The 27,117-nt window shown below is 38.9% G+C and overlaps 1 protein-coding gene across 5 annotated transcripts in view; it reads right to left on the bottom strand.

Moving 5' to 3' along the window:
* Window positions 1–246: 246 nt before the first annotated feature.
* The window catches only part of ZMYND11 (zinc finger MYND-type containing 11), a 105,222-nt gene continuing 78,351 nt past the window's right edge, over window positions 247–27,117 (bottom strand). For 4 of the 5 annotated variants that reach the window (XM_014257427.2, XM_005528522.3, XM_088059225.1 and 1 more), the window contains 11 exons: window positions 19,199–19,276; window positions 18,722–18,814; window positions 17,176–17,263; window positions 16,102–16,157; window positions 15,242–15,319; window positions 14,565–14,683; window positions 12,489–12,696; window positions 10,614–10,682; window positions 8,566–8,838; window positions 7,291–7,476; window positions 247–2,670 (listed from right to left, as the gene is read on the bottom strand). In XM_014257427.2, coding sequence (XP_014112902.1) covers window positions 2,548–2,670; window positions 7,291–7,476; window positions 8,566–8,838; window positions 10,614–10,682; window positions 12,489–12,696; window positions 14,565–14,683; window positions 15,242–15,319; window positions 16,102–16,157; window positions 17,176–17,263; window positions 18,722–18,814; window positions 19,199–19,276 — 1,371 coding nt within the window. In that variant the 3' untranslated portion in view covers window positions 247–2,547. The remainder of the gene's footprint in view (window positions 2,671–7,290; window positions 7,477–8,565; window positions 8,839–10,613; window positions 10,683–12,488; window positions 12,697–14,564; window positions 14,684–15,241; window positions 15,320–16,101; window positions 16,158–17,175; window positions 17,264–18,721; window positions 18,815–19,198; window positions 19,277–27,117) is intronic. The other variant, XM_005528523.3, reaches the window with a different exon arrangement.

The following is a 27,117-nucleotide window of genomic DNA, read 5'->3' on the forward strand; positions in this document are numbered from 1 at the left end:
CCGAGAGCCGTGTTAAATGTTAAATGTTAAATGTTAAATGTTAATGCCCTTCCACGGCCTGCCGGCTCCCCTGGAGGCAGGAACAAGGCTTCGGGGAGCGCAGGCCCAGCTCCCGTGCACAGCCCCGGTCTCCCTTGGTGAGAGCACAGCAACAGCAGCCTCAGGCCTGCCCACCCCAGGACGTGAGGACAACGGGCCAAAATCAACACAGTCACATTCAGTAAGGGATTTTTTTAAATACATTTATTAACCAATGTTAACACATTAAATGACTCTATATATTGCTAGTCAGAGCAGCTTACAAAATGCCAGAATGCATCATAAACTGGACAGCCACAATGAATAATTACAATGTGCATAGTGGCTAAGCTCAACACTTTAATATAGCTTTATGATTTGCAGAAAAATTAATTTTAAGTCATGGTTCCTAAAACAATCAATTGTAATTTTACCTAAAACTTATACAAAACCAGGCCACAATCTTTTTTTGGGGTTTTTTTTTTTTTTTGTGTTTTTTTTTCTTTTTTTTTTTCTTTAAAACACACAGTTTTCACGCTGTAGTAACTTGGAAATGTGCAACCGTGTCAACAGAGACAAAAAAGCCAAAGTAACACGAATCTTACTTTCATGCAGCTATCAGTTAAATATTACATATTCTGGAATGATTTTACACCAAAAATATTTCCACAATACTTGCTTTCATAGGGGTGGATCGAAGTTTTGGAACTTGTAAAGTAATCGAACAAGATTGATTTTTAGTTGTGAAGTGTTTTACAGTCACAACACAGAGGCGACAAAAGTTAATTACACATTTATCAGGCAATAATGTAGCTGTGGTAATACAAGTTACCATCTACTTACTATTTTTTCCAATCAACTTACCATTTAATTTCTGCAATATATTGGGCATTATTTGGCAGTATCTAGTCAATTAACTTATATCACCACTGTAAGTAAAAAAGGTCAGGAGTTCAGTGGTAGTTCACAGAAGTCTTAGTTATATTTTTGTCTTTACAATGACCCTGACAAATCCTAGAGAAAACTTTTTAAAAGGCTTTCCTCCTTATTCTTCAGCTTCCATCGTTCCATCATGTAATTGCTTTCAATAAATATCAAAGATCTAAATAAATATTTACAAATTATTCCTCTAACTCCTCAAAAAATAGCTGGATGATTAATGGGCAAATGACTCAGTCTAAGACCAATCTTTGAAAGAAACTAAGATGTGGAGACACTTTAAAAGAAAAGCTATTTAAGTAAGCTTTACATCTATTTAAAAAATTGTCTCTGAACATGGATGCAATTAATATATCTATATATAAAACAAACAAAAAAGAAAATAATTTTTCAACTATCGATCCATTCCTATTGGTAATGCTTCTTAATCCAGACATTCCGCAAAATACAGACTTTTTACAAATCACGGCATCTTTAATACAAGAAAATTAACATGCATTATTCTTCATTCTGAGTACAGTGATGGAGCTCATTATTAGGCAATGACCCATTACTACAAACATAACGGCTTCTGTGAAACTTAAGTGCTTTTTCTCCTTTTATTATCAGTTACAATGGACCAGGTGACACCAGATCAGAGGTGGTCAAATGACATTGAATTGGGGAGGCTGAAGGGGGGAGCAATAAAGTAATTTGTATGCCTCAAAATTCCAAGTATGAATAAAGGTAGTTGGTTTTTTTGTTTGTCTGTTGTTTTTTTTTATTATTTTTTTGGCTTTTCTTATTCTTGTTATAAGCACTCATGTTAGAACAAAGACGAAATGTGCAAACTTCAAAATTTAAATATTCATTTTTCTCTAAGATCCAGCTCAGTAAAAGATTACCCCAGTTCCCTGTGATTTTAAGCTACAAGATCAAAGCTAATATTTTGTTATAAAAGTTATATATTGAAAAGAAATAATGAAAATAAAACACAGTTGGGAAATATTTAAGAAAAAATACGCAGGACTAGCACCTGCTGTGTTAACCCTGTTCCCTAAATTCAATCATGTACCCACTGGTATAACCAATAGATAATGCCTTTAAACAGTAAAATTAAGCTGAACAAAACCAGCTCAACAAGGTTAAGAAATAAATGTTACATCAAGGTAGTATGCTTTGATTTTCTGAAACAGTTCTGTACTTCTTACATTCAGAACTAGTTTTTAAATGTTCCTTTTTGTTAAACTTTCATCTTTTTTTTGTTTTTAGATCTGCTGTTTTTAAAGATTAAAATCCCTGCAAAACCTAAAAATGTCTTAAAATTCGCTGAAAATGCAATAAATCCTCTAGTTTAAAATTATTTGAAGTAACCTGCTCCCACAGATGTTCAATTAATTTTGCTGACAACATTTTGGAGGAGCATTTTTAACACAAGACTGAAATAACTGTGCAAAATTTCTTTTACGAAAAGTGTTTAAAGGCTGGTGCAAAATGGGAAACAAATTCTAAACAATTTTGGCTTTTTTTATTTTTTTTTTCTGAAACAAAAACCGCTCTGTCTGAGAATAGCAATCATTGGGGTGGCGCTCTAGGGGAGAAGTAACTCTTTCATCTTTTCCTGCGGCAGGTACGTTTGTGTTCGGCATGCCAGTGCTCCTGCTGACACTTGATGGAGCAGTAGGAAGTGTTCCAGCAGCAGTGGTACATGGCCTCCTCTTCACAGTTGTAGCACTGGGGAGAACAAGCGAGATGGGATTACTCCCCTGGCAGCTCACCAGCGTTCCGCCACCCCGGCACACAGCAGCACGTGCAAAGCAATGCTCCTCTCATTTATGCTTGGGGGCACCCAGGGGCACCAGGGCATTTTTCACACGTGCTGAGTGAAGCAGCAATTTCAGAAAATCCACACAATACCTTCCTATTTTCCAGAGTCTGGATTATTGCTTTTCAAAAAATCATCTCTCACTTAAGAAAACTCATCTCTCAGAATGACTGACATTTTTCAGCCACACAGCACAGGAGCCATCTTTTACCCTACATTTGTGTAATAGCACCCTGATCTATGTCTTAAAAGCTACAGTAAATCAACAGGCATTGCTGGTGTGAACAGGCTCTGTACAAGCTTGAAAATCAATGTTTCTGAGGTTTCTTTATAAGCACAACCTGTCCAGAGGTTGCTGGGGAAGATCCTTTTGGTCTAGAAAAAGTCACAACAATAACATCCCAGGAGACAAGAATTCCTGTTTTGTTATAGCCCATCTGGGGTCAGCCTGCAAGGAGGCTGCTGTCACTGGGGTTTGCTGACTGCCAGCCAGCACTGCCACCTCCTGAAGGGAAAACCTTGTGCTCCATTAGTGCTACTAAGCAGATCAAAAAAGAGGCTTTTCCTGCAAGTCTTAGACAAACCCAAGAAGGCCTGTTGTACACAGGTTGGTGCTCTGGGCTCTTGCCTTTGTCCTGCCTGCCAGAACTGTACAAAACTCCTGAAAGAAAGATGCTGCACAGCCCATGATTTTTGCAGTATTATTTGGTTCTGGGGAAAGCTGCAGCAAAGATAATTTCTACCTCAGAGCACAGAGAACGGCCCTAGCCCTCTGATAGCTGGAAAAGCTACTTGGGAAATATCCCTGTGGCCTCTGAGGAACTAAGAAAGGGAATTCAACATTCTGGTCAGCACTATGGGTGGCCATCAAGGAGGTACAGTACCCCTACAGGCAGTCTTCAGGTGGGTTTATGCCCCTGCATAGCAGGGAGTGCTGCAAAAGCATTAGCTGTCAATTTGACAAACCTCCATGAAGTAAGGTGGCATTGCTGCTAAGTTACCATTTATACTTCTGTATCCAGGAGAGACAGCTTCTAACAACCTCAAAATTGTCTTTCTGAATTTGGTCTGCTCAAAATCAGTAAGCATCTTTAGGAATCCAGTCTGAAATGCTTATTGCATGATGGGGAACAGGGGGAGGGATATCACACAGTCTGTGCAGGCTGCTATCAAACCACAGAGTAACACAAAATTTACTTTTTATGTCCTGTCTAGCTACAGCTTTGCTAATAAAACAGGGAATTACAAAGAAAACAGATGCAACTGCCTCAAAAGAAAAGCTACAACAACCCACACTACTGAAAGACAGATCCAAGAAAGACAGCATTTACATTGCCTAAACTGATAACCATTTATTTACATCAGCAATAAAGGGACTGCCCTAGCTTTGTGAGAAGGGAACCTCTCCATTTTCCTTCCATAATTTAGCTCCTGGGAAGTTTATTTGTAAAAATGTCTGCAAACAAGTGTCCTCTCGAGAGCTGTTTTCCTGGTTTTTCATGTTGCTGGCTGCTCACAAGCCTGTGGGAGCCATTAGGATCATCTGCTGGAAAGGTGCAGGAACAGCTGTGTTCCTCCATTATGTACAGCATGGGTCTCAGCCCAGAGACCAAATTCACATCTGCTGGCTTGGAGACATCAAAAAATGCTATGACAGGAGAGGACAACTGATCTGTGGGTCCTGCACTTCCCTTTACATATGCTGGCCATAAGTGTGGGATGTAAATCTCCACTTACAAAGGGAAAATAGTGTCATCTGTGCTGGTACCAGCACATGTGGCACTGGAGGCAAAATGCCAGCTGGCCTCAGGCCTTCTCTTTTCTTTGTATTTTCCTCTTTCTAAATGTTATCAATCACTTGGGGTTTTGTTTCAGACAGTACACATCACAGACAATGCTCATTCACTTAAAGACCACCTGTTGCAAGTTAAAATAAATATATGTGTAAATAAATTTGAAAGGAAAAAAAGTTAAAAGCCTATGGAAATGACCTATGCACGGACTTAAATAAGGCTTATATACAAATAAAAGAACTTGGAGAAACTAAAACAGAAACATTGTCAAGACCAGCACTCCAGCCTGTACCCTGAAGGCCACCAAGCTGCATAATCTCATTATTGCTATTCCTGCCTTTACATTTCTTCCTTTGTTTGCTATTTACTTGAGGTATCTGTATTAAACCCAAATTTTATGAAGGTATAAAAATGAAACTGGGCTAAGCCAAGGCAATTATGACCAGCTAGAGAAAGAGTAACTGTTATTCTTTAACTATGCATTAGTCTTCTGAGGGCTAGAAGTACATCTCATGTCCCTGTACACCACCAGAAAAATGATCCCTTCATCCCAACTGGACTATTTTTTTAGGTATGAGAAAAAGACAAATACAGTGTGAATAATAGCAGCTGTATTCCCAATCCTAGACATCAGCATTACACAAAACTAGAGGTCTCTGCTCCTAATTAAAAAGCAAAGCCCCCAAAACTCATTTAGTATGTGTGTTAATTACATGAGATTTTGGTAAGGAGGTATCATTATAATAGCAGCATACAAGTGCAGTACTACACACCAGGGACTGTCATTAGTACCACTGAAGGAATAATCACTGGGGAGTTGTGTAATTGGACCAAGTCCAGCTGCCTGGGGCTGTGTGTTGGCAGGCAGATCCATCAGCTTGAATGCAGAGGTGTTTATCCTGACCCTCCCTCTCCTGCCACATGCAAACCAGCTGTCTGCATGATGCCTTCATTTAGGGTGGTGACTGACAGATAGTTCGAGGCCACAGAAACAGGCAAGATTGTCAAATACTTTTTCTATCTTTTGATTGTTTTGCTCAGAGAGGCTTTATGTCCTCATTAATAAATTCAGTGATGTGGTACCAGGGCATTTTCTGATTAGTCTGAAGGATACAATAAAGGCACACTGGAGCAGATAAAAGTAACTCCAGTCAGTCTCTTTCAAAAATTCTGCCTTCAAAACCACCAAAAAGCAGGCAGAGCTGAGAGTCCAGCCTCACAACCAAGTTATTGTGCCTGAGTTACTGCATGTCAGCTGGATGGTGACAATGGTTCACACATGTGTCTTCACTCGTGACAGAGCAGAGGTAATTTGACGTATTCTATAGTGGGCAAAGGCAATTCCATTTCCCTCTCCAGTGCCACAGGTGAGCACATGCACACAGGCACCAGCAGCTGGTGACACACTGAACACAGTAACTCCATCAAGTCAGTCACAAGCAACTTCTCTGGTCTGCAGAGACAGGTAGACAGGAAGGAATTCTCTTATTGACAGAGACCCAAGCACTGCACCACGTAACCGACAGTAAAACCTCTGTGAGGAACAGAAATAAAGACTCTACAGGAGCTCTGGCATTTGAAGTAATTCTTCTCTTTCCAAAAACCAAACTCATAACTGTGATATTCAGCTAATGACTGTCTCGCCTGAATACTTTTTCTGCTCTTCTCCAGAGCAGAGTTTTCCCAGCAGGGACCATCATTTCATGTAAGCACAGGGACTAATGAGGCTGAGCAGCAGCAAAACAGCCCTTTATAGCAAAGAGGGCTGCAGAGAGGTGGCAGGACTGACTGTCCCTTAGCTCATGCTGTCTCCTGGAGGCTCCTGCTCCTTTCCAGCCCCACCAGTGCTGCAATCCTGTGCCCACCCCTCTGTGTGTTACAGACAATTGTCACGGTGCTGTGTGACTTCTTGAACAATGGCTTTCACTCCCGTGTTCTGTGAAAATCAGCAAAGAGAAAGAGGAGTTTGTGCATGTGCCAGATCCCATCTCCTGAGGGGAGCAATTTCCACCTGCACTCTGATCCTGGCAAGCAGCACAGTTTATGGTACTTGCAGTGTTTGGCTAGGTGCTGTACAGCCATGTGGGAGAACACACTTCAGCCTGAGAAAGCATGAGCCACAATCCAAATAAAACCAGGGAAAAGTTGGTGGCATGTAACAGAACAGTAAGTTAGATGTCTATTTTCGTGTTTCTAAAGGGCACACCAACATGTTTTTTGTAGCTGATGCTGAAAATTTGCACTTAAGGACCAAACAAGAGAGGAATACATTTCCAAATGGCATGTCTTAAATATAAAGGATTATAAAAGAGCTGTAGAAAAAGCAAGGAGAGGAAAAGGCCAAAAGGATATCACTAATAGCCTTATTAGCAGGGGAATCCAAATTGATGCAGCCAGATATTGTACTGTCTGAGATCTCAAGATCAAAGGAGTGTGAACATAATGCAAAGCATGTCTTATACAGAGTAAAACTGCATTTGGAAAAAAATATTTTTGATACTAAGATCTGACTGGGCTTGAGAAGATATTGCTGTTAGCACCAACAAATTAAGATGGAAAGTAATCAAAACATCAAGCTGAAATTTGGAGAAGATTTGAAACAGTAATATGAAGGAGAAAGCCTTAATGCTGAAAGACCAGTGCAGTTAAAAGCAAGAAAGAAATCCCCTTCAACTAGCCTGCAGGATGCATTATACATTTCCACTTAGTCTCTTGTGATCAGTTTTTGACACTTACCCACTGCTTCTTCTTGGTCTGGGAAATCAGTTGCTTGTGCTGACCTGCTAGTTTCTTAATTTCTTCTAAAAATTCTTCTTTGCACTTCTCCTTTACCTGCTTACATTTTCTGTCCATCTCTCCTTGTGCATTGGCCACGGCTTTATTTACAGCCTGCCTTTTCTCTTCTTCCATCTCTGTACGCAGCTGCCAAAGACAGTCAGCAAAACAAGTCAAGGGACAGCTACTGCAGTTAGAAGTGTCATATTTAAACCTCTACTCTTTAAACCTGTATTAGTGGTGCAGGTAGAGGTCACCTAACTAGAGATTTCTCCTATTTAGGAAATAAAAATTACTCAATTAGAGATATAACAAAATTTAAAATCAGAATTAATCAAAATAAAAATGTCACTTTATTTCTACTCTGCTAAGCACCTACAACAACAGTTACATAAATTCTATGAATATTTGCTCAATTATCAGTTTATAATTTTATTAATTTCTCTTAAAAAGAGATTTTGTTTGTTCCAGATCTACAACTGCATATAAATCTACAATAAGTGCAAAATGGAAAATAAAAAATAGAGTATTGAGTTCATTAAGAGATACCTTTTAGTATTCATTGTCAGTGAGGTTCCTTTGCCCTTGCTCAGGTATCTACACATTCAGTGTCTTAATCCTAGAGGATTAACACTTGAACTCCCTAGGCTCATTTCACAGTCCTTCATCCAGAAGAAAATTAATCTTATTTGTCTTATCTTAAGACAGGTACTTAAGAGCGGTCAGACAAATCATCCTCCAAATTGCCCTGCTCTCTCCAGCCAAAGGTGACCAGGTCAAGCTTAGACATTGAATTTTAAACAGGTTAATATTAGATAAGAAAATTCAAACAAATTTCAGTGACCCTATTTGATCTTTAGGTCAGAAGATGAAGAAAAGAAGAATTATTTATGACTAACAGTTGAACAATGACATTGTTTAGAATCACATTTAACAATGGAGAGAAAGGCTTTGGAAACAGATACTCATGAATGAACAATTAGTTTCAGTTTTGGATCACAAACTGATTTCACTGGACAAGAATCAAAAAAGCCAAGAGTTTTCTGTTTAAAGTAGGTTTGTTGGTATAGAAATGGTCTAAAAAAGCCATAATGGAGACTATTTTTATGTGGTCTCTTTGGAAAAGGCTTTTTATTCATTTTGGTAAGTGGTTGTTACAAAAATAGAAAGAATGTGAAAAAATCCCCTAAACTGCCTCTCCTCAACCCAGTGTAGGTGGTGTTCAACAAGTGTTACCTTTTCCACTGCCTCTCGCACAACTCTCTCAGTTTCTCTTTTGTGATCAGCTTTCATCCTGTCCTTGAAATCGTTAAAGATTTTGGTGTATTTGTCATGGCACATGTTCTGACACACTCCATCATTACTGGTCTGGGTGCTCCGATGCAGCATTTTTGGAGAAGAGGCACTTAACTTCTTGGTCTGAGTTGAGACTGAAACTTTTTCAATGGGCTGAGGCATTGTGGGAATTTCCTGGCTTGAACTTACTGCTTCAGTTTCAGGTTCTGGCTCCTGCAGAGAAAGAACAAACTTACAAATCATGTAACAAAATAGAACAAGTCAACCTGTTAATTTTTCAGTTCCCCCAAAGAAAAAATGTTACTTGCCTACTATCAGTATAGTTAATGTGAAAGGTGTCTGTTGAAGACCTGTAGTTCTAATGGGATGTGGGATCCCAGTGGAAACCAGCTTGGGAGTAGGCAGGCTCTTGGGTCAGTCTTTTCTGACTTCAGCCAGCCTCACCTCCCCAAAAAAAAAAAAACCTCAGAGGCTGTGCTGACTCCTTGGGATTGCTAGAGGTTTACTAGAGATATTTTTCCCCCCACAATATTCTGCCTAAAGAGACTACAGCTGAATGGCCAGGGCTCCTGAATTGTTTTGGCAAACTCTGGGCTTACTCTGACCCAACAGGCTGCAGTGGAGTCTGTGATATTCCACTGATTCCACTGAACTGCTGCAAAGATTGATTGGTACTTCAAAGGTCCTTTGAAGATGAAAGGCTAATGAGAGTCTACATCTTGATTCCAATAACATAGAACTAGACTTGGATGACCACAGAAGCTCTGTATAATTACACAATTATCAAGAAAGAAGTCACTGTTACTGTAGTGTACTGTGCTGAATCTAGCTGCCTGTGTTATTACAGTGTAACACCAATTGCTCCTGCTCTTTAGAACAGATCGAAGTTACACTCCTGGAAATGCTTACTGCTATTTCAAGTGTCTGAAGAAACAAACGATTTTTATTTTTATTTAAAGGTAGATGTTTTAATGCTCATTTAGCAGTGTACAGACAAAGCCTTGCTCAGGACTGGACTTTGTGCCTGCGTGTGTGATGAGGTATTGCTCACACAATTCAAACACAATTCAAAAGGCTGAGTGTGTATTCCCTTTTGCAATCAATTACTCCCTAAGAGGTCACTGTGATTGACTTCTGGATCACTGATCAGAGCTAAGAAGGCATGTTAAGACATAAATATATGAAGCAAATTACAGTATTTGCTTGACAGAAAACACAGTAAGAATGGCAAGACATCCTCCTGTAATCTCCCTGTCTTGCACTCAAACACAGTTTGTGCCCCGGGGAGCACAGAGTGTGTGTCACTGCCTCCATCCATGACGCTGCCTCCCGCAGGATCAGGTACAATGGGGAGGCAGCTGCCCAGGAATTAGGAGTGGCCACGTCCCTGTTCCAGCCACCACAGAGAGCTCTGCTGCTACAGTACCTGCACCCTCCTCTGCAGCGGCATCCCGAGTCCTCTTGCAAGGAACGGGCATATGTGAACATTTTTCTCAGCGTTCCTCGGACAGCTGGAACAAGGCCAGGAAAAAGTCCTTGGCAGTTCGGGAACAGATTTACGGCTCTCTCTGTAAGTGCCCCCTTGTGTACACGCGCAATAACGCAGCCCTTGCTTCCCTGATCCTGCAAGCGGGATACGCAGGGAAGCCCCGCAGACAAAGTGGATATGGTTAATAGTCTCGATTGCACTTCCTAATTTCTACCGTTTATGGACTTACTGATATCCTGAATTTGTTATTAAAAAAGAAATGTTGTAAGCTGACTTGCTTTATTCACGATACAGATATGCCCATGATGACACACGTTACTTGCACGTGGGAGGCACAATTACATTTGTTAGCAAGGAGTACCAAGCTGTGGGGCTGGAACTTCCAAGACTAATACTGTACCATCACTGAAAGGTAACTAAAATTGAAGGCGTGCCTATTAAAATTTCAGACTTTTTGTATTTTGCTATCTCTACAAATACAGTAATTGAGGTTACTCACTTCTTTCTTGAGTTCCATACTCTGGTTACGTCGTCCTTTCTTCGCTCTTGGTTCCTGAGTAACCTTCAGCTGTGAACATTAAGAAAAGCATATTGAATCAACCCAAACAAATTCATGTAAGTGGCTTTCATTGTAATGTAACTGATGTGCCTTCTATTTGTGATTATTTGCAATTATTTAGGGTATCAAATAGAAACGTTAATTAAATGTTCTTAAGTGAGAAGTGCACACAATAAACTTTCTACATTATCACTGATGACTATGACTGCATGAAGGAACAAAATTAATGAACAAGTTCTACCATTCAATATGCACTTGCTAAAATACTCTTAACCATTCCTTTCTTCATCGCAAACACAAGTTCATACACTTGTTTTCTGAGATATTCTGGTAACAGTAACCCATACATAAAAATCAGATCTTGTTGGATGCTAGAAAACAGCAGTGATTATAAAGAGAATGTAAGTATGTAAATATGGGAAGATCATCTAGACTGGATTATAACTATGGAACTTTATGCTCTAGAATAAAAGTCAATCTCACAGTAGAAACATGGATGAGATCTAAGTGAGTGGTAATTATCTTGTAGAGAAGTTCTTATGTCTGCTTTTGAAGCACTCAGTACTAGCTAGTGTTAGTAAGAGGATAATGCAGACCACAGCAGAACAGTGAGTTTGATGGCTACTCCTGTGTTCCTGTATCTGGGAAACCAGTAAAACAGGTATAAGCATTAGCCAAGTCAAGGATGAATAGTTGGCATTGAAGACTAAATATGTAAATGGACACTTCAGACCCTGTGACTGACATTTCGGAAAAAAATGGAAAAATACCAGTTATCTTGTGACTATTTTCCTTTTTTACCACAGGCTGTTGTATGACTGCACATAAGACTTTAAATAAAGGGGTTACAAAGGGTTAGCTGAGCAAACCAGGCTAAAAAAAGCCCTAAAACCACTTTGATAAGGAACAACTCCCCACCACAATATAGAGTTTTATAAACTTTTAAATTTTTAGTTCCAAATTGGATGGTAGACCTGTTTGACAAAAGGAAAAAGGAAGAGGATCAAAATATTCCTGTTTTTTGAATACAGACTTGGAGAAAGGATAGTGGTTTTAAATGAGGAAAGATGTTGCCAGGGAAAGGGCTGCCAAAAATACAGAGAAGCATCCTGCAAACTATGAAAATCTTAGTGCCAAGTCACTAGTAGTTAATATATTAACACCCTCTTGGTCAATGAATGATTTGTAAAGATCAGCTATGATACAGGAATTTCCATGTGGAAATGCAAAGTTTTGGATCTTGGCCATTTGTGCTCTTTGTTAAAACAATGTAATTTTTATTGTTTTGCAAAATTATTTTTAATGACTAATCAGTTCCTGGTCACATGGTCCTCAAGTGCAACATTTGCACTTTAGTTGGACCTGCTGAAAATGTCATGGATGGTGTTACTTGTGGATCTGAAGGCAGAACAGAGCTCAAAGTGAACATACTCCAGCTGTGAAAAGGCTGAGCAGCTACAGGGCTGTCCCTTGATAGGGCTCCAAGAAGACAGTGCTGCAGTCCATCTGATATCTGTGACATTTGACTTGAACATTCCTATTTAACTTTAGAAATCTTAATCTGTCTCATCCAGGTGCTGTACATGACAAATGCTTTGAAACTTCACAAAGGTCATCCAAGAAACAGAGGAAAGAAGAAAATCTATATTCTTGCTATCATTACTGAGCTACAAAACATAGGGAGAATAAGTCTTTGAACCCTCTTGTCATCACAAACCTGCAGACAGAGCGCAAGGCTAATTTAATAGCACATTAATCAAAAAGACATTGTCTTTGTAGTCTTTAATGAATTGCTAATACTGTAGCAGCACTCACTTGCTCATTGCTAGTGGAAGAGATACTTGACTCTGCCTCCTCCTCCCCTTTGTCCTCATTCTTTGATTTCCAGAATCTCCCCTCACGAAGAAAACGCTGGTGCAGTTCCAGTTCATCACAGGCCTTCTTCCATCCCATACTGCGTTTCACGTGCAGCCGGTGGATGTTAACTGTGATGTCTTGAATGTTTTCAGAGGGGATCCAGGCCCTTTAGAATACACAGCACAGACAGGTTCAGAAACATTAAATACAGGTGAAGGATCTCGACCTGAGAAACTGACTTCAAAAGCAGTTTTTCACAATGGCCTATCACTGACAATTCCTTTATACTTTGATTTTTTTTTAAACTCAACACATTTGAAAAAAAAAAAAATGGACTGCATGCTGTTAGACATTTTTGTTTCTATAAATACTTGTTAGCTGTTGGTGCTATGACTAAAAGTCTCTCTCATTTTTGATGAGCCACAAACCTTCCCCAGCACTATCTCTTACCTGTTCTCTCACTAAATGCCCTGACTCAGACACAGAAACATTTTTTCACTGGAGGTTCATATGCTAATCCAGTTTAGCTCTCGAACTCTTTCCTAAAACTGTCAAGGATGTACCAACTCATCACCTTGAATAGAGACATTTTGTGTTCTGGGCTCCTGTCTATCAGGACTGAACTTCCATGGGGACTGTCACACTTCTTTGGACTGAATTCATGCCAGTGACATGGTTCCAAAGTTACTTTGTCCTCTCAAATATATTCAGAGAATCCTCAGAGAGTCAGATGGGCAGGTCTTGACATTTTGAAAGGTTATACCAAGCACTAGGCAACATTGGACATTGAAAATATAGAGTCACTGCCATGCACATCTGCCTAACAGATTAAATACTCAACAAATTACATGTTTTGAAAAGATCCTTGATTCCTGCAATATAAATTAAATTTGAGTAAAGACAAAGAAACAATGCCAATTTACATCAACAAGGAGTTTGGCCTCTTGTCCAAGACCAGCACAGTAACTAAGAAATGGCTCTCTAGTTAAACATCCTTTGCCTTCTGTATCAGCACACATTTAAGAAGTTGCAAGCACCTCATCCCACAGGTACCAGGTTACTTTATTAAGTAATTTTAAACTGTGTGAACTTAAAGCCAAAGATAACTTATGAAATAAACAGTATTCCTAAACAGATTCAAGGTAAAAAAAACGTTCTGTGACTGAGGCCCCAGTAAAGATCCTTTACTTACTTTATGACTATTAGAAAGTTTTGGAAGTTCATATAAGAAGTGAAAAGATGTTATATACAATGCAAGTTACATGAAAGCAATTTAAATAAACAGTCTCCTAAAACACTGCTACTGAATTGTCTAGGCCCTTGGGATGCACCAAAATACACCATCTCCCGAGAACCCTGAATTAGAAATGTCTCCTCTCCTCACATTATAGCCATATAAATAAAATATAATATAAATAAAACAGTAAAAAAAACCAAACAAGTACATCCACTGTCACATTGCTACAAACCTCCTCAAATGCTGAACAACCAGCTGGAGAGAAAACCAAAAGCTGATCTCTAAGAGTCAAGTTTCCAATGTAAAGAGGGATTCCCTGAAATTGCAAACTGGCTCCCAGCAGGAGGCCTGTCAATGTTCTAGCAGTGAGACACAAACATTTGTGATATATATCATGGTACTAAACCACAAAATTGTAGTGCCTTGGCTCAAATGAGAAATTGCCTGCAGTCAATACTGCTGGTAGAAGGAGTACATTTCTGTCCAATTTTCACCCTGGCCTGGATTAGCAGACTGCTACACATTTGAAGGAACAGCTGAAGTTCACTTATTGTCTTTAATTAAAATGGCATTAAGGAACTCCCTTCTGGCAACTGTGGAAAGAGAATCTCTGAGCCACTGAATCTGGACACTAAAGATGTGTTAGACTGAACTTTAAATTTTCTGGAACAATTGTGGCAAAGTATTCAGTATTTCTAAAGTTGGCAACAAGCTGAGCCAGGATTTAAAACATGACAGATGAGATAAATTCTTTTAATCTTGTTTGTAAAAAGCAGCACATGGAATTAATAAATTACCTTTGGTGGTGATGGCCAAAAAAGCGAACATCAACTTGATTGTCCTCTTTCTGCATGACTTTGGCTGGCCAAAACCCAAAGCCTTTCATTTTGGCCCAAACTAACTCGTGATTAGGTATCTGGAAAAAACAAAAAAGTTGCATTTATTAGTGGATATGAAATGTAATATTGCTATCTCCCACAAATATTCTGCTGGAATACTACACTAGTGCCTTAAGAGTATGGTTACTGTTTGTGTCTAGTGCTATTTTCATTTTTATCTTCTTAGAATACATTTCCTTGTTAGACAGATTGCTTGGATCAATGTAAAAAAAAAGCCCAAAACTACAAAGTCTGAAAAGGGTATAACTGCCTATTGAAAGCAGATATCTTAGGCAGCCTAAAAATTAACTTGTCTTTCTAGCTTCATTTAGGAGCAAAGTTTTAGTTCTGTAAGCTCCATATTTTCTTGTGAAACTGTTTTAACTGGTGGATATCCAAGTTTTATAACATATATTGTTACAGCTTTGAACTTCAATCAATACTTCACTTGTATAAAAACATCCAGGCTTACAGAGTATTAACCATGCTTTTGAAACAGGCCCTCTGAAATGGAATATTCAATGCATTAATGACACCAAAACTGCAGGCTTTCATACGGAAAAGCAAACAAATAAACATCTGTATCAGCAACATACACAAGGATAGCAGAACCAATTGTCAGGTCGCGCATTTGACAAATAGAAACAGTTCTTGCAAAGCTGCAGTTCATCCAGCTGAAAAACAAAAAAAAGGTAAATAAGCAAAAAACATCCTATTTATGTGATTTCAGTAGCATCCCTCTCCCTTAAGTAGTAAAATTTTTCAGCCCCAATTTGGTGGAGTTACTTCTGTTCATGCAAACTGAAGGTGTGAAACTGAGGTGGGCTGTGAGAGGCTAGAAGACAACCTGAAGAAACATGATTCATGTTTCAGAAAACCCAGGCAGAGGGAGAAGACTAAATCACATATTAATGATCTATTATAGATGAAATGCAAAGAATAGTTCTTAAAATTCATCAAATATTTAAAGTACATTGTGAAAGAAGTAATTCAACTGTACAAAAGGAGAAAGTGTGTCAGCTCCTCAGCTGTACTTTTTGGTCTCCTCTGAATGCAGAGAAACATTTTGATGACAATTACAGAATTTAGTAGGAATCTCAACCTCAGATTCAATTTATATTAGTAAGTACAATTATTTCTAGTCTAAAACTATATTAATTGATAGTTTCAAAACTAAAATTTGAATATCAGTGTTTTTAAAATTATAATCTAGTTGCAAAAAAACCCCAAAACCCCAACAAAACCCCAAAAACAAAACCATAACCAACCAACAAACCAACAACAAAAACCTAAAGAAAAAGAAAAAGTAATTCTGAATCAGATGCTAGACTGTCTGGAGGAAATTTATAACTCAATTTCACACGCTTTTTATTTTGTAATACAAAGAAAAATTTCTTAGATTCAGAAATGAAAATCAAGTATCTTGACTACATCTTGGTTACTTGGTAGTACTTACTTCATGGCAGGTGTCTTTGTAAAGCATCCTTGCTATATCAGCTTGTTCACTGTCCGCTGCAAATTAAAAATAGATGGTATAAACAATCACAGTTTGATCACAGTGCTCACAAAGATTTGCAGCTGTCATTGCTGTGACTTTCATGCTATAATTGTTGTGCTTAAGAAGAAAAAACGTAATTTGATCACTTGGACAGCCCTTCCATTTAAAATTTTCTAACAATCAGTTCAATATTTGTTTTCTGTGTCACATTTATATGCCACAATACCACTTTTACACTGAACAATGCAAGTACACATCTGAGGAGGAGCAGCAGCAGGGAGACACAGTTGCTTTTAATATGGGTTCAGTTCCCTTCTCTGCTTATGTCTTAATGGCACACTGCAGTTGTCCTAAAACATCTCCTCTCTGCTCTGAGTGATGCTTCACAAATTGTTTATGACTGAGTCTCCCTTCACACCTGTGTATTCCTCTCTGGCACATTCACATCTCTCCCCACCAGCCATAGTGTGAATCTCCTGGGGCTGCAAACAGACTGGTGCCACCCTCCTCCCAGTCTCCATGATGGGGGCTGTGTCTGCAGGGGAGAACCACATCCTTCCTGAAATGGTGCCCCTGGAAAACAGGACCTGGCTTATGGACAGAGTGGTGATTTTTGACTTCCAATCGGTCACTCATTACCTCCCCAGTGCCTTCACTGATGGCTGCAACAGCAGTACACTCCTGGTGTGGATGTAGCTACATTTACTGTCACAATATGGCAGATAATGCCCAAAAGTAAAAGAAATATATCTATAGTACATGTTTCTGCTGACACAGCACAGAAAACCCTACCCTACCCTAGGAAAACATGTATATTGGCAAAAATCTGCAGAATAGACTGACTTTGCTGAAGAAGAAGCAGGATAGAAAAAGTTTAACTCTCACTCAGAGGTTTAGCCAGAGAGGATGAAAATAGTTACGTAGCAGGTGGGCCTTATTAAGACTACTTAATACCAAATTCATCCTGGAATTGTGAGTTTCCTACAAATAAAGAGAAATCAAACAAGGCAAGCAGTAAATGTAGTATTTTACCTCCATAGAAAATCACTGTGTTGTGTAGAAGCAGTTGAGCATCTGCTTTGAACTCCTCATAACTCCTGTACTTTCCTTCATTTACTTTCTACACAAAAGAAAACACAAGACTGTGAGAAAACTTCAAAGTGCTCTACCTGCTTTATGCATAGCAGCTTTCACAGAAAGCTGCATTATGCAACACAGATCAGACACTGCTTTTCCTGCATACAAAAGGAATACTTACAACTCTTTGACATGGTTTGTTAGTACCTGAGAATTGGCTGCCCTCTATGCAATGCCCAGAAGTAAAATAGATTTTTTAATACTTGACCAAGTTTAAAAAAGATTTTCCTGGTTGTAACAAGGTGAATGTGGAGTAGCTGCAGCATAAGGTGTGGCCCAGAACATTTGTTTAAACTAAACTATGTTCCCTGAGGTGAACATTTTGTACCTTAAATATCAGCTAGTTTCAAATCAGTGTTGACTGCCTTTGCACTTCCAGGATCTTCACTGGATAGTCTGTGTTATCTGATGAAAACTGATTGTCCCAGTCTTCCAAACTCATAACAAATTCCTACATGGAGCCATTAATTTTCTTAGTATGGCCTTGTCCAACAGGGAATGCAGCATTTTCAGTTGTGCTCTCTCAAGAACATCTATGACAATTCCAATCACCAAACAAAACAACATCAGCTTATAGAATGCTGTCAAGGCCAAAAGACCTTCTTTAGAAGCAGGAGAAGTTGACAGAGTGAAAGGAAGGCCCGATCTATTTTCAGGCTCAACCAGTGTTGCCAGCACTTCTAGACAGGAAGCAGTGCTGGCCTCCAAAACTGTCAGTGAAGCTATTGTTTATTTGTGCATTTTAATAATAAAACAAAGGCTCTTCACATCTGTGCTTGAAAAGGGCAAGATATACCACAGCACTGCACAGCAATCCAGTTGCAGGAATGAGTAAAGATGAATAAGGATGCTGTTCATTATGATCATGTGCAGTTGATTTATATGAGTCATGATCAGACCTTTAGTTCAGAAAAAAAGGGACAATATATTTATTAGTACTTTATTTTTGGAACAATTAATGCAAAACAGATGTTTTGGGTGAGTCTGGTTTTTCATAATCAACAAAGTGATTGTTTTTTTATGAATCATTTAGGTGTCTGTAAAGCTGACACCCACACAAGGGCATAATGATTGAAATCAGATTATGGTCAAAAACCTTGGGCCAGAGAAGCACACATAGGGCACTTGAGTCTATATTCATTGATTTAGTTAAACAGTACTTTGAAGATTTTAGCTACCTGCAGATCCTAGTATAACCTTAGTACAAAAGGAATTGAGGATACTCTATCTGAAAAATAGGCACCACTCAAAATGGTTTTACTCTGTTAATGAGGAAAAGTTTATGAGGAAAAGTTTGACATGTTAAGCTTCCATATCTAATGCTGGATACAATACTGAAATACTGATCATAAAGAGAATTAAACAGGATTAGGACTTTTTAGACTTTCACTATTAAAAGACACCAAAACCAGTGTAGAAGTTAGAAAGCAAATCACTTTACCTCCTGTATAGTAGGAACATCAACAGCTGAGTGCACCAGCCTTCGATACATTGGATGTTTGTTGTCCTTCCCTTTCTTGTTTAGATCTATAGCCTGAAAGAACCACGAGACAGTGTTTGTTACTGCATTTAGAATCTGCTTAAAACACATAAAAGAGGATTAGAAAATGCAATACTTTGGAATATTTCAGGTGGGGACTACACAAGGGCAAACTGGGGATCCACAACCCATGAGATTACGTGTGTCTCAAACCTGAAAAATGTCCATGTCAGAAGAGTCACAGGTCCATGGCATAGCCTGGTGATACTGATGCAAATCACTGATAAGTGTATGTGAAAACACACACAGTGCTTATGACAGGAGAACTAAAAACCACCCTCTTGTAGCCCTCCTCCCTGCACAGTCACACCTGGGCAACCACAGTGCTCCTCTGCAGTGCAGCACAGCACTGAACAAACCTCGCTGTCTCAGACTCACCCGTTCCTTCATACGAGACACTATGAATCGCAGGTATGTGCTCATCTCTTGTTTACTTGTGTTCTTCTTCTTGATACTCTGCCAAAGAAAAATGGGATCATATTATTTTTTTAAACTTGACTTCAAAATCCAGCCAATAAACATTTTCTCTGCATTAACATTTGATTTGAAAAGGTAACTTTGAATCACATAAAAAACTATTTCTTAGGGAAAACCTTATCTGGTAAATTAGCAACACTAACACACCACAACGACTATATATGTTGCTTTGAATTATGTCTGGGCTGAGACCTTCAGCCACGGAAAAATGACAAGTTTTATTTCCACTTGTATCCATAATAGTTTGTCAAAATCTCTCATAAAAAAAGTGTCTAATTAGAATAAAGCAACGAAGAAAGTCATTTTAGGGAGCAGCTAAAAAATTATTTAATGGTCTTTTTATTAGCAAGGCATTAATAATTTTAGTAAAAAAAGAAATAATTTAAAAAATAATATCCTGTACCATCTACAAATTATGTGCTTACTAAGCAAAATGACACCATCTGGGAGGAAGACAAATTTGCTTTAGCCAGTAGAAACTCAGAGCACTTTTTACTGCTCAAGAAACATAGCAGTCTGGGATTTTTGTGGTTCTTCCTTAAGAAAATTTAATCCAGATTCTGGAACACAGATCACTACTTTTTAGCAGTTCAGGATCCAGAGCTTTTCCCTCTCATCTTAGACTATTACAGAGACTTATCCCCACCCTTCAAAGTATAACCAAGCTAGTGGGAAGCCCTGCATACCAAAAATGTGCTGCTAAAGAGAAGGTGTCTCTCTGCAAACGCCTAATGTGCTCTTACAAAGCAGCCTTTCCAACCCCAGCTCACAGCAGCTGTGCTCAGCTCTGCATGGCCCTACAACAGCTGGCTGGAAAGTGCTACCTTCTCCCTGCTTTTACCTGCAGCAGCTCTCCAAAACAAAAGCACAGTGAAACAACGGCATGGGTTCCAGGTCTATTACCCTGAAGTGTTTCTAACTGCTCACATCTCCTGCAAGGAATTCACTTCTCCTCACACCTCCATGTGCACTGACTGCCAGGCTGAGTTCTCTCCCTCTCTTGTCTCATTTCACCACTTGTGTGCAAACTATGTGGACCAAACGGGCTTAGTTACCCCTGCATCCTTAGAATCTGATGGTTTTAGCAAGATCCACATAATTGTGCAGATGATGGTTGCTTAGCAAACAAAAGAAAAAAATGAATCCATGTTCCAGTAGGTAAATTAAAGAGGCTTAAAAATTATCAGTCACTAGAAGTGTGCTATTTTTCATTGAATTACTTCTATATGACTCTGGACATAGGGAGCACACACACTGAGTACAGAGCACTTGCTTTTACAAATTTACTTGGCAAGAGTAAAATTACACATTAGCACAAAAAAAGCTGGTATGATTCGGTAGTGTCTCTCCTGTTTATATTCCTCCTGCAAGACATTGAGGACACTGAAAACCACCGGCTGTTCCCCTGTGCTACAGCAAACTTGCAACCCATACATTTCAGGATTGTACTTACTACCTTTCTTGAAACAAAACTGTATGGAGCACTACCTGCAAAGCTGCTCATTTAATTGCTTAACAGCAATTAGAATCATTACAAACTGTGCTGAAATACCAGTTCAGTCACGAACCTACTCAGATACTGCATTCTGCATAACAACACTACAGCTTCTTCCTGACTGGGAAACTCTCTGTGGAAAGGGCCAGCCCCAGGTATTTCTAATACCTACAGGTCCTTTAAGCAAATATTAATGGTTTCCTGGCCTTCCTTCCTTCCAGACTCTGGACTGACAGAGAATTTATCCTGCACTATATATCTGAATCACATTCTGTATATTCATGTTTCACTCTGACTGCCACGAGAACGTGCATTCTGCTGGAATTCAAATCACCTACTCAGTTTCTCATAAACCAACATTGCCACTGCAAATGAAAACCCAAATGTGCATTAAATTATCTGCATTATGAAACACTGCTGTCATTTTGTCATTTCAGGCACTGGAGTGCTGTGTGCTTGCTAATGACACAGCATTTTAAAAGACTGAAACTTATAAGGACACAATAAAACTCACATGCACTGACTAGTCCTACACCTCTTTTTCTGACACGGCTCTGAATTTATTATCCTTTGAAAGTATTTCAGAATTCATGTGAACCGTTTTTCATGCCCTGCTGGGCAAGACAGTTTGAAAGAGACTGTTGAGATAGATGGTTTACAGTCTTATCCTTCAGATCATAAGAAAAGATAGATAGCTGGCTTTGTATAGTTATTGATGTCAGCAATTAATATCATCTTAAGCACCAATGAAAATGATATAATTAACTTGCCAATTCTGGCAAACTTTAATTTTTCCACTTTTCCTTCAATTCCCTACACTGATTTATTTGAAGAAAAACTTGATCTCCATGTTCCTCTACTACATTTTGAAAGGTAATAAATTTAGGGAATTGGAACCTATAAGCCAGCAAAATGTCTTTTTATGGCAAGATTGCTTACCCTTTGGAGAAAGCAAGTTACATTTCTAGCATTTCATTCACTTTTCAACAATAATTAGCCATTTAGGAGGCAGCATTCACACATTTTTTGGAAGTTATACTGGAAAATGTGTAAGTTTCTAATAAAAAACCCCCTTCTTTGTATTTTGAAGACTTGTAGTGTTCTCAGAGAAGTCAACTTAGAGCCACATAAAGCAAGAAAATAGATAATACTAGATGGGGACTATGATTCGCATAAAATCTATTTATATTGCTCTGACACAAGATAATATTCCCACTTTCAGGTCCCCTTTATAGGCAGAATGATACAGAAGAAAATATAAATGAAAATTAGGTCTTCTAATTTCCTACTTTCAAGAAACAAAAGCAATGATAGTGGCAAGATCCACTGTCTTTTGTCAGATCTACTGAGATACTCTACTGGATAACTTGTTCAAGTTCAGGTTTGTTTCAAGGAGACTGCTGTGATTCAATCCAGCCCCCAAAATGCCAGGATCCTTATACTTTTAGATAGCCTATTTGGGGGATAAATTATCTTAATATAGGACTGTACCACGTCTGGCTGGGATGAAAGTAATTGTCTTCACAGCAGTTGGTACGGTGCTGTGGTTTAGATTTGAGACCAAAACAGTGTTGGTAACACATGGATGTTTCAGCTCTTGCTGAGCAGTGCTTGCACATGTAAAGGCCTTGGCAGTTTTTCACTCTGCCCCACAAGAATGGAATGGGGGGTACACAAGAGGCTGGGAGGAGACACAAGGCAGACCTGAACTAACCAAAGAGCTATTCCATGCCATAAAACCTCATGCTCAGCAATAGAAAGGGAGAGGAGCGGGCCTAGGGGGAATTTAGCCATCCTTAACTCAGGAACTATCTGGGCATTGATCTACCCATGGGGGTGGGGAGGGATTGCCTCTGCACCACCTTTGTTTTGTTTTCTTTCTCAGCTGAGAGTTGAGACATGAGGGTGCAGCCGTGTGGTGCTCAGCTGCCTGCTGGGATGAACCTGCAACATGGACAATTCCTCAGCCACACCACTGCTTTAGAGAAACCTGCAAACCTGCTTTGAATCGAGGTAAACTAAAGACTTGGTCAAGCCTATGTGTTTACACAGGGGATGAAGGAGTGAAGTAATAACCTTCACAATAGCAATCCTCATGTGGAAGATTAATGAGATTTGGTAGGTGAAAGGCCAAGCCTGCAGCCTAACTCTTTTCTTGTGGGTTCAGGAAATACCTTATATGAGCCTTATTCTCTGCAGCACATCTGTTTCTTAGAAGCTGGTACCTGAAGGTTACATTGCTCTTTATTTTCAATATTCCAGATTAATTATACTGCCTAGCTGTTCAAGAGGGTAGCAATATATTGCACCATACAGGTGTGACTTATTTAGCAATTCTGACATACTTATAGTGCAGGGCTTCACTGCAAGACTTTACAAACTACATGAGGGTAGAGAAGCCAGAGGCATTTCCGAGAAACACTCCATCCTGCAGTAGCACCAGGGATGATGGAAGTGACAAATCTCTGCACTCTGAGTTAGCTCTCAACTCCCAGGGTGGCAGTGGCCACTGTGCTGCAGTTGCTGCCGTCTTCCATTTGGAGAGAAAAAAAATAGGGAATCTCTAAGAAATGAAAGCTGTCAGTGCCAGCATTCTGTCTAGCTATAAGCATTTAAATTACATTTGCACTGTTTAAAGAGGCTTCCATTTCCCTATAATCCCCCATAATGAATATTTTTTCCCTCCCTCTCTCACCTGTCCTGTGTATACACTCATCGAAGAGCTGCATTTCTGTTCAGTGATGGATTATGTGAAGGCTGCTCAATGACAGATTCATGTTTCTAAGGCATCATTTTCAGAAGCAATTCAGGTTTACAGGGGTTGCAGAGAGGAACTATGAGCATGAGTCTAACATACACTCACCACTGCTCTTTAGAAACTTCTTGCTTTACACACTGACCCTCTGACTTTTTTAGGGCTTAAATTGCCAGAGGAATTTGGTGCTACATATGGAAAGCTTTACCGCTCTGCTGCCCTCTCAAACTTCCAACCCTCAGGTCCTCAGGTTTCCTGTACCATTAAGAAAGGTATGCAGCACATGGAATGGGTCTCAGAGCAATCGATGCACTGTGTGCCCTAAGTATCACACAGAAAAGCTTCTGCAGGAGCAAAATATGCCCTAAGACTTGCCTCTTTCATGATCAGATGTAGTAAAATTAGATTTTTTAAAGCATCAGATGCTTTTGGAAATGTTACAGCTGAATCCACAAATTGATTTCTACTTGTATTGGTGCATTAAGCACTTTCTGAATATGAAGCATCATATGAATTAAATATGCTTTTATCTGCACAAAGAAGGTGGCAGGAGGCTCTAAGTGGAAGTTTCCCCATTTTCTCACTGCTGTGGACATATTCCTTTATACTTTATTCTGTCCTGTGCAGTGCCCAGTTCTGTCAGCTCCCTGATTTACTCCAGGGTGCATGGGAGGGACTGGTGAGGACAAGCACCGCACAGCTGGGGGCTCTGTGCACTGAGCCATGTGCTGCTGAAGCTGGTCCTACACTAGGACTTCCCTTTACCCATCCATCCACGACTACTATTTGAGTGATCATGCCAAATACTGTTTCAAGAATATGTTTCCCCATACAGGTCTCAAACTCCTACCATAATACTATGAAATAAGTTAATAAAGCTCTTTCCTCCCCCTTTGTATTTTACATTAACCACCTTGACTGACAGCTGGTACTTAAACCCCCCTGATCTAAGCACTTGAGTAACTTCACTTAAGTAACCTCCATCTTCCTGCGCTTCCAACTTTCTAATGCTTGTCATTCTCACTTGTCAAATTTTGTCTGAAGTTGATTGTGAACTGCATAATGGTTTATTTTTATGTACTCTAGGAAATGCTCAGTATAGCAGTAGAACTCAGAAAAAGCCTATCTATAGAATACTTACCAGCACAGTATTTAATATCTCAAGCTCTACAGATTACTTTGGTCTCCTATCTATAAACTCCAGGAATACTGGAATACCCACTATGATAGGTAAATTGGCTGTAAGTCCTTGCAAAGAACATGCATGGAACACCAATCTCTGATCAGATGATTGTAAAAAACTTTAGGAGTCAAGTCAAGTGAAACCACATAACTAATTCTTTCTTTCTGTTTCATGAATCAATTTTTTTTTTCTCTGGGACAAATAATATATCAAAATGCTTCATGTTGCCTTCTTATTTTTTTTTTTTTTTTAGATTTGGATTTTTAGACAAGAAACAATACAAGTCAGCTACACCAACATGATTGATATTCTCCTATACATAATTTTTTATATATATATTCCCCCTCCAAAAAATTAGTATTTTGGCAGCACTTTTTGTAGTCTTTAGGTACTAAATTAACAGCTGAAGAAAATTAATTCCCTCATTTTATTTAACCGAAGAGAAGCAATAAATGTAGAAGTTTCCTACATCCTTCAGAGACGGAGTTGACTAACCCTCTCTGTAATGGAACATTCCAGTAGTGAAAAATGTAATCTCTAAGCTCATTCAATATTAAGTTTTTCTCCTGTGACCTGTCTACCAGGAATTTTGCTGATAATGCCAATTTATTTCACTTAAGACAATGATTAGTCAACAGTCAGGGAAAATTTTCAATCAGTGCAATGTGGTTTGAATTGAACTTTGTTTGACTTTTGACTCCTGCTGAGAGTTATATAGGGTACAAAAATATTCAGAGTGGTACCATCAATTTAAAAAAAGAAAAATGAGGAACTGTAGATTGTTGTTTATGGATGCAATAGAAAAAAAAAAAACACAGACAGGGAAACAGAGTTCAGAACAAGGTTTGAAAGGGATTGTTATAAATGATATGGGAGGAAAAAAGATTTTAAAGTTATGAACAAATCCTTAGCAATGGCCTTTATAAAATATTTCTGAGTAGTCAAGTGTGCAGGATAAAGCTGCACAGGTTGATCAAACTAATACAACCAGCAATTGTGAAACGAAAAATCCAAAGGCTTGCTGACCTTGGCAGCATTACAGAAGCAATCTTTATGTAAGAATGAATTCTTTGATTATTTCTCCCAATATATTATGTTTTAAACATATTTTTACTTCACCTCTGTAAAAAGCTTTGAAATCTCCAAGTCAAAAGTGCTATGTCCAGTTATGGAATTAAATATGAAAATATATGTATCTCTCTGTCCCAGCTATCACTTTTCTTGAAGATACATATTTACTGCTGAAAACGCAAAGTAAATCCCCCACTGCCCTTATGCAAGATGGTTAAGCTCTGTTATGCCCTCTGGACATCAGCCAGGGCTCTCTCCACATTATTAGTTTTTTTGAATGTAGGCCACTTTCTTGCTTTTAAAACGAAATTAGAGCAGTCATTTCCTAGGACGGTGGGGAGAAAGTAGCAGAATACTGAAGGATGAATACTGACACAAGGATGCTGACTCCCTCACTTACAGACTGTGCAAGCCTCCTTAGTCCAAGTTTGCAGAATTAGGGCTTGAAGGGATTTGAATTAATGACAAGAAAAAATAGGAGCTTCTGGCAGAGGGGGAGAAAGGATGTCATGGCATTCACAATGGCAATATCCATAAAAATAGGTTGATCATCACCTGAGGCACTAAGCAAGCCAAAGGCCTCTGGGGCAGGAAATATTTAAGAGCCCCCAAAACCTCTCTTTAATATTTGAATAACAAAAAAGGAACCAATATGCAGAAAGATAGGCAGAGAGCACATGGCTCAAGTTTCACAGGATTTTTTTTTTAAGGTAAACATTTATTTAATATCATTGCCATAAAGGACTTCAGGGCTTCATGATGAAAGTCAAACTGTTCTCAAAGCTGACATATCAGAGCATATTTCAAGCAATGATTCAGCATTTCCACTCTGAGGACATCCATGGTACAAGATAGATGTTATGAAACCACCTCATATACAAGGTGGCATAAACCATCCATGTTCTCTACCTTCACCAGGCGTCATCTAAAATTCCTGGCAAACTCAAGTGAAGACTGGATGCAGTTTACCTAAATCTAACTAATTATAAGAATTATCAATACTTATAACAAGACCCAACAATTCTTAGAGATTTATTTAAAAAACCTGAAAGTAATTCATCTATATATGGTCATACTTTTTGTTTTTAGCAGAAAGTATGTTGAGTAGCTAAATTAAATGCTAGCAATTCAATATGGAGAGATACAGTATATGTATTTATTCCTAACTGTTTTTTTCCCTGCCACTACTTCTTTTTCATTACTTTCAGCTTCATTGAGGCAGGCCTGATTTTCTTCCTAAACCCAGAGAGCTCCCAATCTGAACCAACAGCAACAGGTTTTCTGGAACTCATTCTAAGGTAACAACAGTTAAAAAG

Source organism: Pseudopodoces humilis, chromosome 1 (assembly GCF_049639895.1).
Source record: "Pseudopodoces humilis isolate 2021_Gansu_Grassland_sample_001 chromosome 1, ASM4963989v1, whole genome shotgun sequence".
Taxonomy (NCBI): Eukaryota; Metazoa; Chordata; class Aves; order Passeriformes; family Paridae; genus Pseudopodoces; species Pseudopodoces humilis.